This window comes from Delphinapterus leucas, chromosome 13 (assembly GCF_059928025.1).
Source record: "Delphinapterus leucas isolate spDelLeu-1000000601 "Yukka" chromosome 13, BTC_Dleu_Yukka2, whole genome shotgun sequence".
Lineage (NCBI taxonomy): Eukaryota > Metazoa > Chordata > Mammalia > Artiodactyla > Monodontidae > Delphinapterus > Delphinapterus leucas.
In genome coordinates, this window is record NC_143141.1 from 27,587,427 (window position 1) to 27,603,760 (window position 16,334).

The 16,334-nt window shown below is 34.9% G+C and overlaps 1 protein-coding gene across 8 annotated transcripts in view; it reads right to left on the reverse strand.

The window, feature by feature from the left end:
• LOC111171347 (uncharacterized) overlaps positions 1–16,334 on the reverse strand; it is a 225,266-nt gene that overhangs the window by 136,610 nt on the left and 72,322 nt on the right. For 2 of the 8 annotated variants that reach the window (XM_089922999.1, XM_089922996.1), the window contains 2 exons: positions 13,005–13,062; positions 1–1,334 (listed from right to left, as the gene is read on the reverse strand). The exon at positions 1–1,334 is cut by the window's left edge and continues 18,629 nt beyond it. The exons of 4 other annotated variants lie outside the window; for them this stretch is intronic. In XM_089922999.1, coding sequence (XP_089779125.1) covers positions 1,148–1,334; positions 13,005–13,062 — 245 coding nt within the window. In that variant the 3' untranslated portion in view covers positions 1–1,147. Of the gene's footprint in view, positions 13,063–16,334 lie in introns of all 8 variants that reach the window. 2 more of the 8 variants (XM_089922997.1, XM_089922980.1) reach the window with 2 other exon arrangements.

Below are 16,334 nucleotides of genomic sequence, written 5' to 3' on the forward strand. Positions count from 1 at the left end.
TTTTGGAATTTTGGAGAAAGCTATAATAGTTCCTACATATAACTTTCCTTCTGAGACATCACTTCTTTTTGATACCTTGCCTTAGCAAAGATGAAGTGCTTTATTTAACACAGGGCAGCCAGTTATCATAAAGCCTGAGACGCCCATCATGAACTGGGTTTATCTCAAGGAAATCAATTGCTGCTAAGAAAGTACATGGATACAAAACTTCAAATTTACAAAGTTCTATACAGGATGGAGGCTGACTTTTGCAATACTTTAATTTTTTTTTTGGTTAAAGGAAAATAATTTTTATATTCAAATGCATATAAGTCTTAAGCAACTTACAGAATTTACTGTTGGAGTAAAAATGATTTTGGGAGCAAGACAAGCACCTCAAAGAGGAGAAGCAAAGATTAAAGAATTGGGGGCTTCCCTGGTGGCGCAGTGGTTGACAGTCCAACTGCCGATGCAGGGGACGCGGGTTCGTGCCCTGGTCCGGGAAGATCCCACATGCCGCGGAGCGCCTGGGGCCCGTGAGCCATGGCCGCTGAGCCTGCGCGTCCGGAGCCTGTGCTCCGCAATGGGAGAGGCCACAACAGTGAGAGGCCCGCGTACAGAAAAAAAAAAAAAAAAATAGAATTCGGAGCCGCTGTAATCAAGGCAGGCTCTGCCTCCCAGATACCCTGCTCCTGAGCTGTGTTCTTTCCCAACAAAGCCTGCTGCCTGACAGCACCAGACCCTGTGCAGAAAAAAAAAAAAAATTGGTTTATTTGTTTTGTTTAAGTAAATCAATAAACGACAAATGGTCTTGAATAAGGAGGGAAGGGGGCAGGGCACAACCTTTAAAAGAATGATATAGCCATAGGACATGACAAAAACTGTTTAGAACCAACCTGGTCCAAGATGGCGGAAGATTTGACTCCCAGTGGACCTTGGGCTTCATTATATGCTCATTGTAATACATTAGCATGCTAAATGACACACCCACCAGCACCATGACAGTTAAGAGGCTGACTATAAAAGACCAAAAAGTGGGCGGTGGCCCAATTCCTGGAAATCCCCATCCCTTCCCCCAAATAGTTGGAATAATCCTCCCACTCATTAGTCTATGAAATTACTCACCCCTATAAAAACTGACAACCCTGTACCCTGGGGCCTCTTACCTTCAGAGATGGCCCACACTCTGTGGAGTATGTATCTCCCTGAATAAACCTTCTTTCACTTTACTATAGCTCTCTCTTGAACTCTTTCCTGTGCGAAGCCAAGAATCCACACTTGGCAGCCGTCCCAGGGACTCGCCTGAGACCTGGGACGTGACCATCTTCTCGCACTCCACTTTATCTCCTGCAAGTCTGAATTGAAATAATAAATATTAAATTAGCTTTCTTCTAAAGGGATTTTTACATTTTCTTTAGTTTATGATAAGCCTAGAATGTGTGGTAACTTGGAATAAGAAAAAAAGAAAGATTTGAACGCAAAAGGCTGTGATGAACTACAAGGGGATGATTGGGTTCTATGGATAAACTGAGGAAGATAAGGATGCCAAAGATTCCACAGTTAAGTCATTTGCTGTTTTGTGTTTGGTTATGAGTTCTCTCCTGTGTGGTCAGGTCACTGGAAGTTGCTGTTCTCTTGCTCTCTGTACATCCCCAGCTAGACCAGTGCCTGGGGTCTAGCTACACCCTACTCACATGACTGACCTTCCTACATACTGTCCCCAGGCCCCAGCTAGAGATTGTTCTTATCAAAGAGGAGGTGAGGGGCATGCCCGCTGCTAGTTTCCCTGATAACCAATGAGCTAACCTGACTTCAATTCCCCCTATAAGTGGCAATCTCCTCTTCCCCCCAGGAGCAAAGACTGGCACCATGTGCTGCCCACCATCTGCTGCACATGGTGGGGTGTTGCTTCAGAAGTATAAGATCCCGCTATCCATTAAACCATTGATGTCTCTGTCACTGACTCCGGGCTCTTTCTTTGTCTTGAAGCTGGGCAACTACAGGCCTTGAAGGCCAGTGGGGTGCAACCCAACACCTCCTTAATGCCCATATTTTGTTTACTGAATACAATCAAAGTTGTTATTGACAATTTGGAGAGTAATGCAAAGGACACATTAGTGGTAGGATGTCAGCAGTTGCAAAAAATAAGCCTCAATTTTGGTGATTTCAGATTGAGCTGGAATAGAGCTCCCTTGGAAAATTTTAAAGTATATTTATAATAATAAAACCAACAACAATAGTGGTAGTTGTAATAATATAAACAATGATAATGACTGCCAACATTAATGCACGCTATCTGACTCAGGTATTGTTGAAGTGCTTTACCTGGATTATCACTTAAATATCACTATAATGTATGAGGTAAAACTGTTGTTCCCTCTGTTTTCAGTGAAGAATTTGAGTCACCAAAAATTTAAGAAACTTGCCAAAGATCAAACTTCTTACAAATGAAAGTCGCAGAGAGTCAGAGTTGGTAGACTTAGCTAATCACCCCTACACTAGTATACTCTCCATTTACAGAAATGAGGGGAGAGGGAGTTTAGCCTTTGATTTATATTAATTGATAGAGTAATTCTAGAACACTGAGCTTCTGTGGGTTATGAATGCTATATTTGTGTTTATTTTGTATGTATTTCCTACCTTTTAAGATTATTTTTCATTTTATTTATGTGCGACAGAATTGTGTCATGAAATAAATATCACTAGAAATATATTTCTCATACTGTCAACTGGTTGCCAAGTCACGTACTTATAACTGTTTAAAACTGAGCAAGTACTATTATGTAAACAGATGTTTCATCCTCCATAAGACTGGTGATTTATGAAATACATTTTGTAATAAGTTAAGAAGACTGTAGAAATATCACTTCCCCATAAATGAAACAAAAGAATCAATTTATTACACAGAAAATGGGTAATGTGGAAATTGGATTCTGTGACAACTCATTGAACAAACAATCATGAGCAACCACAATAAAATGTAATTTCCTTTACCTTAAATTCTTTAAAGTTAGCAGTTAAAGCTGGATTCTCATATATGCCATTCCATATCTTCCAAGAAAATGATTTTGTGTGTCAAATATCTGTAGCAAGGATAATTCATGAGCTGAGATTTTAAGGGTGAAGAAACCAATGAAAAGTTGCACTGGTGTTCCTTTGCTTCAGACTTATAACTGCACAATGTTAATTTTTTTTCAGTTTTGTGTGAGCTTATGTAGTGACAGGAAAGCATAATATAATCAAGACAGCAGGGAGCTTCTCTCTACAACTCGAATGAATTTACATTTGTCCATTATGTAAATGATTCTTCACCATTTTCCTATTTGCCTATTTGAAGTAGCGTCAGAGTGAATTTCCATGTGCGCTTATGAAAGTGTTTTCAAAGTCTTTCTACAATGATACAAAAATACTCATTTTTTCATTAATATTAAGATAAGTTACTGGTGTATTTCTATCAGAAATAAGAAACTGGTCAAATGTGTTCTTATTTTCTTTATTTATCTAGTATATGATTTATCCTGCAAAGCTAAGTCTGTTAATAGATTTATTTCATAACCTGAATTAGCCATGATTATAGTTTTAATAGTTGGAGGTCATTAAATACTTTTTATAATGTTTTTATAATAATTAGTAAATCCTCTAAAGTTTTCACTTAAAAGGGTGTGAAAACTATGTGTTAAATAAGAACAAAAATAAAATAAAAATATTATCACATCTATGACAGATATCTTTAATCAATAAATTCTAGAAATTTATCAAATAGAAAGTTTCCAGCCTCTGCAAGTTTTGAATTATATCCCTCTCGTTTTATTCTCTTGTAAGATAAATATAGTTGAATGAATCTTGCTGTAAATATGAAAAATACTTTCAACCCCAGAAGTTAAAGTGCATTTTAAAATGAATGCTTTTCAACATATTTCATTTAATAGTCAACTTTACTTTTGACTCAATGAATGCCATATATTTTTTATTCCTGAAATTTAGTTCACTTTATAGCAGTTGCACAAGTAGTCACTCACTCAGTCAGTGCAATTAATAACATACGGCAGGCAAGTAGTAAAAGTGTTTAAACCATTTATTTTCTTTAGTGCAGACTTGGGGAGGTTTGCTATGGCACAGATTTTTCACTAGTAAGCAAGTTTCTGTTCAGTAGTGTATATGACATTTTTTTCTGAGTTTATTGTCCAAAGGATAGTCTAAGCTCACAGCTCCATCCTCCTCAATGAATACTTCTCCCAAGTTGCTCATCTACTTTTATGCTTTAACTATCACGTTTGTGGCCACAAACCTCATATTAACAACCAGTGCTCTAATTTTTTGTTTCTCTAATTATCTATTCAAAGCTACCTTCAAGGTATCTCCACTTTCATTTTCTCCCAACCACACAAATTTAATAGTCATAAACAAAAAGCTGTCTTTCTATTGCTCTTGTGCCTCTTCTTACCCTAGACTTTTCTTTTGCATCTGTAGATCATGCCCAGTCTGCCCTCTGCCCAGACTTGAAGTCTTCAATTTCTACTTCAGTGTCCACTTACATCCAGTACCTTCCATTGCTCTACTCTGGGCTTGTGTTCCTGCTTTAATTTGTTTCACAAAATGCCTTTATTTTGTAGTACCTCTGTCATCAAACTAAATCCCTTAGGCATCTAAGACTTTTCCGTAACTAGCAGAATGAGCTCTTTTCAGAGTCATGCTTATTTCTTATAACTATGCAAACCAACACCTTTAGTTAAGTCATCTTTATCAATACTACTCCTCCCCTTGTATCTCCTTCTACACACACACACACACACACACACACACTTTATTCATATCGGCAACTATTCCTTTCCTCATTTTATGCCTCACATGGGTAACCGTTTCTAATATGCTCAACTAATTCAAATCATATATTTTACTCTAAAGGTTGCTTAAGAATTTTCTTGCAAATTCTGAATTGCTTATGCTTAAATATTTCAATTCTTGATATTCTCTTTTTACTACCTCATCCACTGTGTGAGGCATGGTGACCTGGAATTTAAGGAAAAATTCTAGAAGGATTTTCTAGAGGGTGGATGTTTTCTTTCATTTAAATTTTAATTAAATACATTGACATTATTTTAACACAATAGCACTTGTTTAAAAATGTTTCCTTATTTATAAATCAGTTAGATAGAATAGTAAAGGTCATAAAAACCAATTGTAATAAAACTATAGATTTCAGGATTTCTATGGGAACCAAATGCAAAATGTAATTCAGAAGAGGATATATGAAAGCAGATTCTGTAGAAATTCTCTGAGTTCAAATATGTCATTGTAGATTTTCACTCTGCTTCCAAATGACACAAGCGTGATATAAAGTGAACCTCTTTAAGTTTTTTATCATTTAAATTTGTGAATTTATTATCCATTCCAGCTTTTTAGTGTTTTTTAAAGACGTGGGTGGGATGCAGGCATTACTTCTTGCACCATTTTGGCTTCATACCACTAGATTTAAGCATTTAACAGTTGGAAGCCTCTTACGTGTTCATTTGTAGAAAATGAACTAGGGAGGATGGTTTCACAGTGACTTTCCTGCCTTCTCTCTGCTCCAAGTGGAACATCTGCTGGAGGTATGTGCATTCTTTCTGCAAAGACATGATGTCCTTGTACCCATTTTCAATTTCGTAATGATTGTCAGTGAGAACTGGTGAAGCGTGAAGTAGAGAGTGCAAGTTTGGTTGTCAGGAACAGCAATGATCTGTGCTAGATAGGAAGGTTAGATAGGAAGATAGAGGTTAGATAGGAAGAAAGGAGTTGATGTATTAAAAACGATGCTGGATTGAGGTCCTCTGGAAACCAAATTGGAGACATTTATTTGCATGAGATGTATCAGACGGTGCTCTTAGTCACAATTGCCATAAAGGAAAGGAAACAATGAGAGTTTGAACCTTGATGTAGTTGAAATAGAGGTTTCATTCACTCCTATGAGAAGCTCTAGAGTTTGTATGGCCAAATAGACTACAAGATCAAAATGAAAAATTGCAATAATGACATAGTCAGAAAATTAAAAAGAGGAAAGAAAGAAAGAATGAATGAAAGGGAGAAAGATTGAGAAGAGACTAGTGAATAGCTGTAAAACTAATCAAATTGAAAAGGAAAAATGTTTTAAATGAATAAAAAATCATAAATATCATGAAAAATAAATTAAAAATCATAAACTGTATATATTGGCAGAGCATAACAGGAAATATCTCATAAAACTTTGTGCACTGCACTAAATTTGGGTATCTTCACATAGTAGAAATCTATTTTAGTATTAACATAAAATTTCATGTTGTAAAGCCTCCTAAAGAACCATTAACAAGATATAAGGACACATTTTTAACAGAATTAACTTGTAATTTTTAATGCCTGGATTTAGGAATAGTAAAATAAATACTGGGTTTTGGTAAGCCCAGTGGAACACCAGGATATTTGAGAAGATAAAAAATTATTAATTTTAGTCATGAATTAAATTAATCAATACGTAAAATATCTACTATGACATTAATAACACTCAAATACAACTGATATTTTTCAGGCAGTATAGACCTTTCTTATTTTCCCTATTTTGCAACTTTTTGCTCTTTTTCAATTTTTAAAATTTATTCTTTTGTTTTTTTCCATCTGCCTCTTTCTAATGTTTATTATTGAAGCTAGATTTATGGATGTCAAAGGAACATATTAAAACCCACAAAATTTAGTAATAATGACTCCTCTGAAAATATGAAGTAAAGGTCAAATGCTGTTGAGTGGCATGTAGATGGAAACTCAAGAAAAAATAATATTTATTATAAAATTAAGCTTATCATCAAATTTGTAAACATGTAAATGGTGTTAGAGACAAGATTTTTCTGTCAGTTTCTCTATATCAGTAGAAAAGGCAACAAGTGCAGAAAAACAAGCAACAACGATGACCTTCCACATGCTATCTGCACTCTCAATATTTTTGTACTTATTTGACATAGCAAACTCTTAATGAAATGCATGCTGGGGTAAGGAAGGGCGCTGGGGCAGATCGTTGTAACACTCTGCTGGTAAATAACATTGCTCCCCTCCTAATTCTAAGAATCATTCGGTTTCTCTAAGGAAATATATATATTTTGTTGTTGTTGTTATTGTTTGTGGGAGGAGGATGAGATGTCAATTTTGAAGCAATGGAAAAGAAGGAAAGATGTAAAGATAAAAACTGGAAAGACTAATTCCAGAACTGATTTTCAAAATTGCCTGAGAGAAATAATCTATATTGTCAGAAATCAGGATAGTGATTTCCTTTGGGAGTTGCTACTAGAAGCAAAGATGAAGAAGGCTTCTAGACTAAAATGTTTAACAAAATTAGTGTACCCCCTAGAACAGTAGCTCATTTTTTTTTTTTTTTCAGTACACGGGCCTCTCACTGCTGGGGCCTCTCCCGTTGTGGAGCACAGGCTCCAGACGCGCAGGCTCAGCGGCCATGGCTCACGGGCCCAGCCGCTCCATGACATGTGGGATCTTCCCGGACCGGGGCACAAACCCGCGTCCCCTGCATCAGCAGGCGGACTCTCAACAACTGCACCACCAGGGAAGCCCAGTAGCTCATTTTTAATGCTTCAAGAATACTTAAGAATAATTTTTTAATGATTAATGTAAACTATGGAAATAGCACACAAAATAAGTACACAACTAATCATGGTAATTCATACCTGTTTTGTTGTTGTTGTTGTTTTTGTTTTTTTTTTGGCTGTGCCATGCGACTGTCAGGATTTTAGTTCCCTGACCAGGGATTGAACCCAGGCCCCCTGCAGTGGAAGCCCAGAGTCCTAACCACTGGACCACCAGGGAATTCCCTCATGTCCGTATATTCTAATCATGTGATAGAGAAGATTCTAAGATATTCCCCTAAGATCCCTGCACTGTAGTGTAAATGACTTATATAATCTCCTTCTCTTGACTGTGGGTGTAGTCTGGAATATAATGGGATATCACTTCTGTGATTAGTTTACTAATAAGCTAACTGTGTGTTATGCAGAAGGGAGATTATTCTTGTGTGGCTGACCTAATTATGTAAGCTTTTAAAAGAAGGTGAAACATCAGAGATGGAAGAACACAAATGAAGATGAGAACTCCATCAATAGTCTATCATAGAAATCAATTAATGAAATTTATTTTGAGTTCATAGATTTTTATTTTATTGCATTTTCTCTTTAAAATTTTAATCTAATTATTATTGTTAATTATTATAGGTACAATTATCTTATTTTATTAATTTCAACTCTTACCTTTCTAATTTTCTCTCTTCTACTTTCTTTGGGTTTAATTTGATTTTCTTTTTCCAGCATCTTAAGGGAATAATTTAAGTCATTGTATTCATAATTCTTTTTTTTCTAATATAAATACTTAAAGACACATATCTCAAGACTGTTTTAGCTCTATTGAACAAATTTTGATCTACTGTGTTTCCATATTTACTCATTAAAATATTTTCTATTTTCCTGAGTATTTTTTTGTCCCAAGTGTTATTTGTAAGTGAATTGTTTAGTTACTGTACACTTGAATATTTTAATATGCCCCTTTTTGTGAATTACTAATTTAATTATGCTGTATAAATGGACTCATACAATATGTCGTATTTGTGGATGTCTTTTTATATCTGGAATAAAATTTACAAGGTTTTTCTATATTGTAGCATGTATCATTACTTAATTCTTACAATGAATAATATTTCATTGTATGGATATAACACATTTTATTTGCTCATTTATCAGTTGATGGACATTTAGATTATTTCTACTTTTTGTCTATTAATAAACCATGCTGCTGTGAAAAAGTGAAGAGAAGTTATGGTAGATATATGTTTTTATTATTCATAGGTATATACATATGAAAATACCGAGGAGGGGAATTTCTGGATTATATGGTAACTCTATTTTTAACATTTTGAGAAACAGCTGAACTATTTCCCATGGAGTCTATATCATTTTACATTCCTACCACCAATTTCTCAACATCCTGGCCAGCTAGTTTTATGATCTGTCCTTTTGACTTTAGTCATCCTAGTAGGCATTAAATAGAGAATATACTGTGAATATCCGACTATATCAGTATCAGAGATGATCATGTGCTGTGTGTCATTTAAATAGAGTATATTATATCGATAGTTTTTACGTATAAAACTGCCAATGCATTCTCTGGATGAAGCCCATTTAGCCGTATATACTTATTTTTATATATTGTTGGATTCATTTTTTATATATTTGGATTCATTTTATATATATAAATGAATATATATATTCATTTTTTGGATTCATTTTATATATATAAATGAATATATATATTCATTTTTTATATATTGTTGGATGCATTTTTTCCGAGTATTTTTTGAACATTCTTTGTCTATATTCATTAAGAATATTGGTCTATAGATTGCTCTTATAATGTCCTTATACTAGATGGAAAATAGCCACCTGTCTTATTTCTATAGCAAGGAAACATTTTTTCACACTAATTCATGAACTCATTCTGTTCTATCATGATACATGCAGAAATAATGCAAATTTATATTAACATAGGAAAATTAATCATCATTATCATGAGGTGTTTCTTTTCAATGAAAGAGAAGCATGTAATTTCCATGTGCAGATGCACATTTAATGGGATCAGCTGTATGGTGATGGACAGAAACTACATTTTTGGTGGTGAACATGTTGAAAAGTATGCAGAAGTAGATAATACCATGTTGTACACATGGAACTTACATAATGTCATAAACTGACATTACCTCAATAAAAAACAAATCTAAAAAAAGCACACTTAAGAAGAAAATTACTGTCTTGCTTTATGGTGCTTTTAAAAATGATTTTCCTCCTTCAGTGTTGTTACTTCAAATCTAATAAATTTAAGATGTATATGTAGGGTAGTGTTTATATCTCATATGTGGTTGGCCCATAAATATTATTTAAAATATGCACAGTTTTACATTAGGGTATTATTTCCTGACCTCTCAACTAAAGTTTATAAATAACTGATTCTGACATTCTGTACATTGTAATATAAATGAGCATGGGGTACGATATCAACCTCTTACCATAACTGATCATTAACACTCAAGAATGTTTTATGTTGGAGTGGAAAAGAGTTGGCTATCATTGAATGGAAAACAGAAACATGATTATACTTAGAAAATAAAGGCAGTAAATGGTTCATTTGCTCTCTTTCCATTTGCAGAATTGTAATAAAAATGCCAACTAGATGGATATTTAGGCAAAAGTACATTGCAATGAAGTTCAGATTACAAGAGGAGCTGCATTAATATACAACATTTTTGTTTGAGCCTGCTTTTCTATTTCAATTTCAAGAGTACTTGGGTATTTTAATTTCAGTTATAGATACCCATTTAGCAACTCTCTTTTCTATAAAATAAATGTTAACACTTCTAAGTTATTCCATTTTACCATGTTTTCTTAGATTTTAATCTTAATATTAAAAAAAAATCACAACATTTGAAAGAAGTTACAGTCCTGTATATCACACAGAGTACTGAATGCCTTCTAGTTCACACATTATTAAGCTGCTGTAGCAGCAGCTGCATAGGATTTAGCACAACATATGGTGTTGATTCTTTCTCCTTTTTAATGAAAATCTGATTTATAAATCTCTTGCAACAAACTGGTGGTGAAATGTTTAGCAAAGCTATAACACATATTACTTGATATTTAAAAATGTCACCTTTTTTTCTCGTGAGCAAAAGGATGACAGACGTATGAAGGTATGCTAAAAGAGGAGCGGAAATAAAATGGAAGGGAAGAATGAGAAAAAATGTAGAATTACAAGATAATAACTAATACTCCCTAAAATGAGTCTCATAAAATAATGTTATTTTTATTGGTTAAATAATTATTTGAGCTGTAATTTTAGAGTTTTTAAAAAAATTTTAAAGTATTAAGGTTGTAGTAAGGTGTTTTGTGTGTTTTATTGAGGGAGGGTAGAGAGGTAGTACAGCAGCTAAAGAAAAACTACACTGTTTCAGGATGTGTTAGAATGCTTTGTAAGACATTTCAAATAAATGTTCTTAATATGAACAATATCAATTTTTAAAATATAGAAAAATTGTATTAGCAATTAAAATAAAACGAAAAGTGTCATACAGGCTCTAGCTATACATATTCCAAGAAACAAACCTTGATGAAGATTGCCTTTCTTATTCATCAGTTCCTATTTTTCTATGCCCATGGCATTTATTCTTTCTAGAAATTAACTAGTGACTTGATATCATCTCATGTAAGAACTGATTCGGACTAAAATATTTTCCTTATATTCTTGAAGATTCCCTGTTATGGTACCTGTAATCTTTCCACTTAGATGAGGGACTACTTAAAACATCTTCCAATGAAAATATATTTATCAAGAGGAGATTTAAGAAGGGAGAAAACCATCCTTTACCTCTAAAGTGATACAATGCAGGTGTTTTAAGGAAAAATAGATTCTCCTTATACATACATATATGCAGAGAAGCTTGATTCTCAATCTAAGTTTTAATCCTCATTACAACTCAAAACTAATATTTTGTTTATTAAGATGCTATCATAAGCTGTACTAGCAGCCCTTCTCGAAAACAACACTTACATCATCACCAGTGGTGGTATCTTATTTTTTAATGTCACTGGTAGATTACAGACTGGGAATTAGATGTGTTTTTTTATAACCATTTACTTAGTGCCAAGTATTCATATGTTGATGCAGTCTGAGCTTGAGAATGTTGGGAATGACAGTTTCTATTTTCAGGCTAATCTTTTCTCTCTGTTGACCAAGTAACCTTTCCAGTCTTCACTTCCTCTTTATTCAGAATAAGTCCCCATCCCCCAATTCCTGACAAAAGAGAGCCTCGATATTCTGGAATAATCTTCCTCACCCTAATTTAGATGTGTCAAACCATGTCTGAATACTAGAGTGAGCGTGATTCAGCCACAAGCTGGTAACTCCACTAAGACTAGTGAAGTCAACATTAGACCCCTAAGAAATAAAGCATTTAGGGCTAGCAAAGAAGAGATTTTTAAAAAAGAAAAATACTAATATCTATTGCTGACTAGTGAATTTTTATTCATTTTATTTATAATAAACAACTTAGATCTTATTATGCCAATTGATCTTATTAAGCCAATTAATAACGCTGGTACAATATTTATAGGTGTTTCTAACAGAATTCATTTTATGTATAAATGGCCAGTCACTATTCTTGTTCTCATTATTACTACCGTTATGCCCATCCTCACTGAACACAAATAATTTACAGTAATCTGTGATCTCTCTAGAAAAGGAAATGGCATTAAGGGAAATGGCATTAAGGAAATGGCATTAAGGGAAATCACAGATCGGCAGAGAGGAAATTAATTAAATATTAAATTAAATCTTGACAGCAAGCTTTCAGAGGCAGCAAAAAATCTCCATTGATGATACAAAGCAAATACACTTAACATCTTTCCTCATCTGTAGTATCTCAATAGATACTATACAGATCTAATACAGACCTAGATAACAGATCTAATGATCTGTCACATGAAACACCTGCTCCAAAGTTTCTTTTCTCCCAACTCCTAAAAACATGAGTTCTACAAACCAAGCTAGTAGGTAGATTTTTGCCCCTTTTTTTCTTCTCTCACATTGCTTAAGAGGCTTTCTACTTCAGTTATCTGTAACTCCAGAGTAGTTTAAGTTATTCAACTTTTTCTGAATTTCATTTTAGTGCATCTCAAGAGGCTGACATTGATCAGACTCAGAGAATCTATCTTTTAATTCAAAGACTGGGTAAAAATCTGTAAATGCCTGTGTGTGAATGCATAGTTAGGGTCAATATTACTTTTTCAGTACCCATACCTTTACACTGCACCTGACGTGTTGCACTGATAAACACTATCAGGTATTCTAGTTTGCAAAAACTGTAAGGACCACTTCAAGTGCATCTCTGGGAAACTAGCTGTTGGAACTGTCCTCAAATTTATCCTGCTGAGGCTAAAGTTTTCTTATCTATAAAATACTCTTCAGGGACTTACTTGGGGGTCCAGTGGTGAAGACTCCATGCTTCTACTTCAGGGAGCACAGGTTCAATCCCTGGTCAGGGAGGAAAGATCATGTATGCCATGCCATGCAGCCAATAATAATAATAATAATAAAATACTATTCATTACTTAATTAAAAAAATAATGGGGGAAGCAGTAAAAGCCCTCAATTCCAGAGGGTGAGAAAGCTTGGGGATAGAGAGCTGTGAAGTTCTTTTAATTAGTCCAGCACAGAAAGACTGATTTACCTAGAAATACCATTTGCTTAGTTTTCATGAAGTGCTTACTTCTGCGTCTATGACCCTTTCTTCCAACCCCAGGCCCTCTTTGCCCCCCTTTGACAGCTGAGTCCTCTTCACTTGGTTCTGGATTCCAAGGCCAGGCCAGTCTAGATGGGATCTCTCTCACCTGAATATGAAAGTGATGATGATTCATATTGGACCTAACTCAGTATACATGAAGACACCGCTGGTAGAATCTATGTTTGGCCATAGTTTGGCACTTCCGGTAGAACAATACTCAGTAGCCATCCAGATTGCACTGGCCATTGTGCAGGATTTTTGTTCCAGAAAGTTGGAAAACTTACAGCAACAGTAGGCTGCTGGCCATCTTCTTCAGATTTACCAGTCAAAGTAACTATGTGCAAATCAACTGAGACAGAGTTGATAAAAGATATAAAGAAAGCAGGAAGACCTGATTCAGAAATGAGCAAATAAAGCAGCACCTGAAATCAGCAATATAATTGAAGCAGCAACAGAATTTATCAAACAGGACATTGTGATGTTCAGTGGATTTGTGAGAGGCTATTTGCTAGGCCTTGCCTCTTAAGGACATGAGTGTTCTGTCACAGTGGATTCAACCTGAGAGGAGAAGGGGTGGTAACATGATGATGTCTCTACAGTTCCAGACACCAGATTCTCCAGGGTGTGAAGAAAAAAGTAGTTGGGCAAAATGGAGCTCACAACTTACTGTTTGTCTTCTGACAAATCCTGCAGCGCAGCCAAAAAATAAATAAAGTGAATCCACTTTAAAAAATATATATGTTTGCAATAAACTAAAAGGATTGTAATGCCCTTTTGTGGAAGGTCTTAGAAATAATAGAATTATTGAATATATTAAATAGATTCTACTGATATAAAATACTAATAATGGGGGAAAAATCACTGCTGTTCTAGTCTCTGTGACATAATTAGTGCACCTTGTATCTCCCAAATCTTACCATTCTGTTTCTCTTGCAGGACCAGAATACGGTGCTGCCCTTTGCATTCTCTGCTTCCCAGCACAGAAAACACTGGCAAAGAACAGGCAAGGAAGCTGGACATTTAAGCCACTCTAAACTACAGATTATTCTTGAAGGAGAATCTTTTAAGGAACTGAGTTTTTGGTTTTACATGTATAGTAATGAATATATACAACTGAATTTTACAGTTATTTTTAAACAGTTGTATAAATGTTTTCTTAACTGAGAGATGACTGATTTTACTTTTTCTGTTTTCACTTGTATTCATTATGACGTTTTTAAAATTATAAGCCTTGAATCAATATACTTATGTGAGTGTTGATAAGAGTAGTCATTTCTAAGCTTGTTTGTCTCATGCCATAATATATACACATATTTCAAGATATTGAATTTATAGAAAATATATAGAAAAATATATGGAAGTGAATATTTAGAGAAAAAATCACTACTGATCACACCTCGTCAAATTATAAGATATGACAATTTCCCCTAACTACTCTCAATACAAATGCTATTAATGCATTTGTATATGCAGTGAAACTTTTGAAAATTCATGTAGGAAAATTATATCAGACAGCTCACAGATTAGATTGTACAAATATTGAGTACATTAATGATAATTCATTAAAAACAATCCTAGGTAAAAACAGTAATAAGATGTCGGTATTAAGCCAATCCTTTGAAGTAAAAAGTAATGGCATATAGGGTGTTAATAGATATTAGAGACATAAATTAAAGTGATTGGGCTAACTAAGGCTATAATGCCACACTAGCAATTCAGATTATTATGAGTGTTTTGTAGTGTCAGCCTGGGAATGCTCAAGGAAGTATATTCCAAACTTCCTTAATGATAAATGTCACCAGACTAGATAGCTAAACGTAATGATTATCAGACCTCTGCCCCAAGAGATTCTCATTCAGTAGATTGTATTGTGACATTGTTATCTATAGTGTACCTGTAGTCCTCCTGGGGACTCTTCAGGCAAGCTTGAAAATCACCAAGGCTAAGAGGTCTGTGACCTTGGCACACTCTGAGCCTTTTAATCTTCCTCATTTGTACTTAAAGTTTGTGAAATAGGTTATAATTGTCAGATTATATAAACTATTTGTTTTATTTTACAGCATTTGCTCACCGAACAACTCTGTGAACTACTTGATATATATTTCATACATTCTTTACTTGGATTTAAGGGTGCACATGCGTTCTCAAACTTAATGTGCATGAGGATCACTTGGACAAATCATTAAAATGCAAATGCATGCTCTGCCACCTAGATTTTGATTCATTTGGTCTCTGATGGGACCTAGGAATTCACATTTGAAATAAGCACTCCTGCTGATTCTGATGAAAATGCTGTACAGATTATATATTCAGAAATCCCACTGTAGAGGACTGATGAATTAAAATCGCAGTGACTGTAGGAAATCCACCTAAATCTAAACAAACCCTGTGGAAATACTTCTGTGTTTGGAGCTTCCTACCAGCTGCCAACGTATTACCTGAATTTTACTAGAAATGGTGCACTTGAATGTCATAAGACATTATCTTTATTCATTGGAATTATTTTGAGATTCATTCTATTTAAAAGACACTACAAGGAGGGCTTCCCTGGTGGCGCAGTGGTTGAGAGTCCGCTTGCCAATGCAGGGGACACGAGCTCGTGCCCCGGTGCGGGAAGATCTCACATGCCGCGGGGCGGCTAGGCCCGTGAGCCGTGGCCGCTGAGCCTGCGCGTCTGGAGCCTGTGCTCCGCAACGGGAGAGGCCACAACGGTGAGAGGCCCGCGTACCACAAAAAAAAAAAAAAAAAAAAGACACTACAAGGACAGAACTTCTAGGTGATTTAATTAAGACAAAACTCCTATTATTTGCTATTTAGGTAAACTATTTTATTTTTAATGTCCAAGCAAAATAATTGTTTGCAATTGTAATTATACTCTTTACCAATGTATCAAAAACTCCACAAAGAAACTGGTATTATATTTTCCTACAGGAAATCTTGCAATTTTGCAGTTCACATTTTTAGTTAGGTAAATACAACTTTCATTACAATGCACAGTGAGAATTTAAAAGTTTCTGATCCT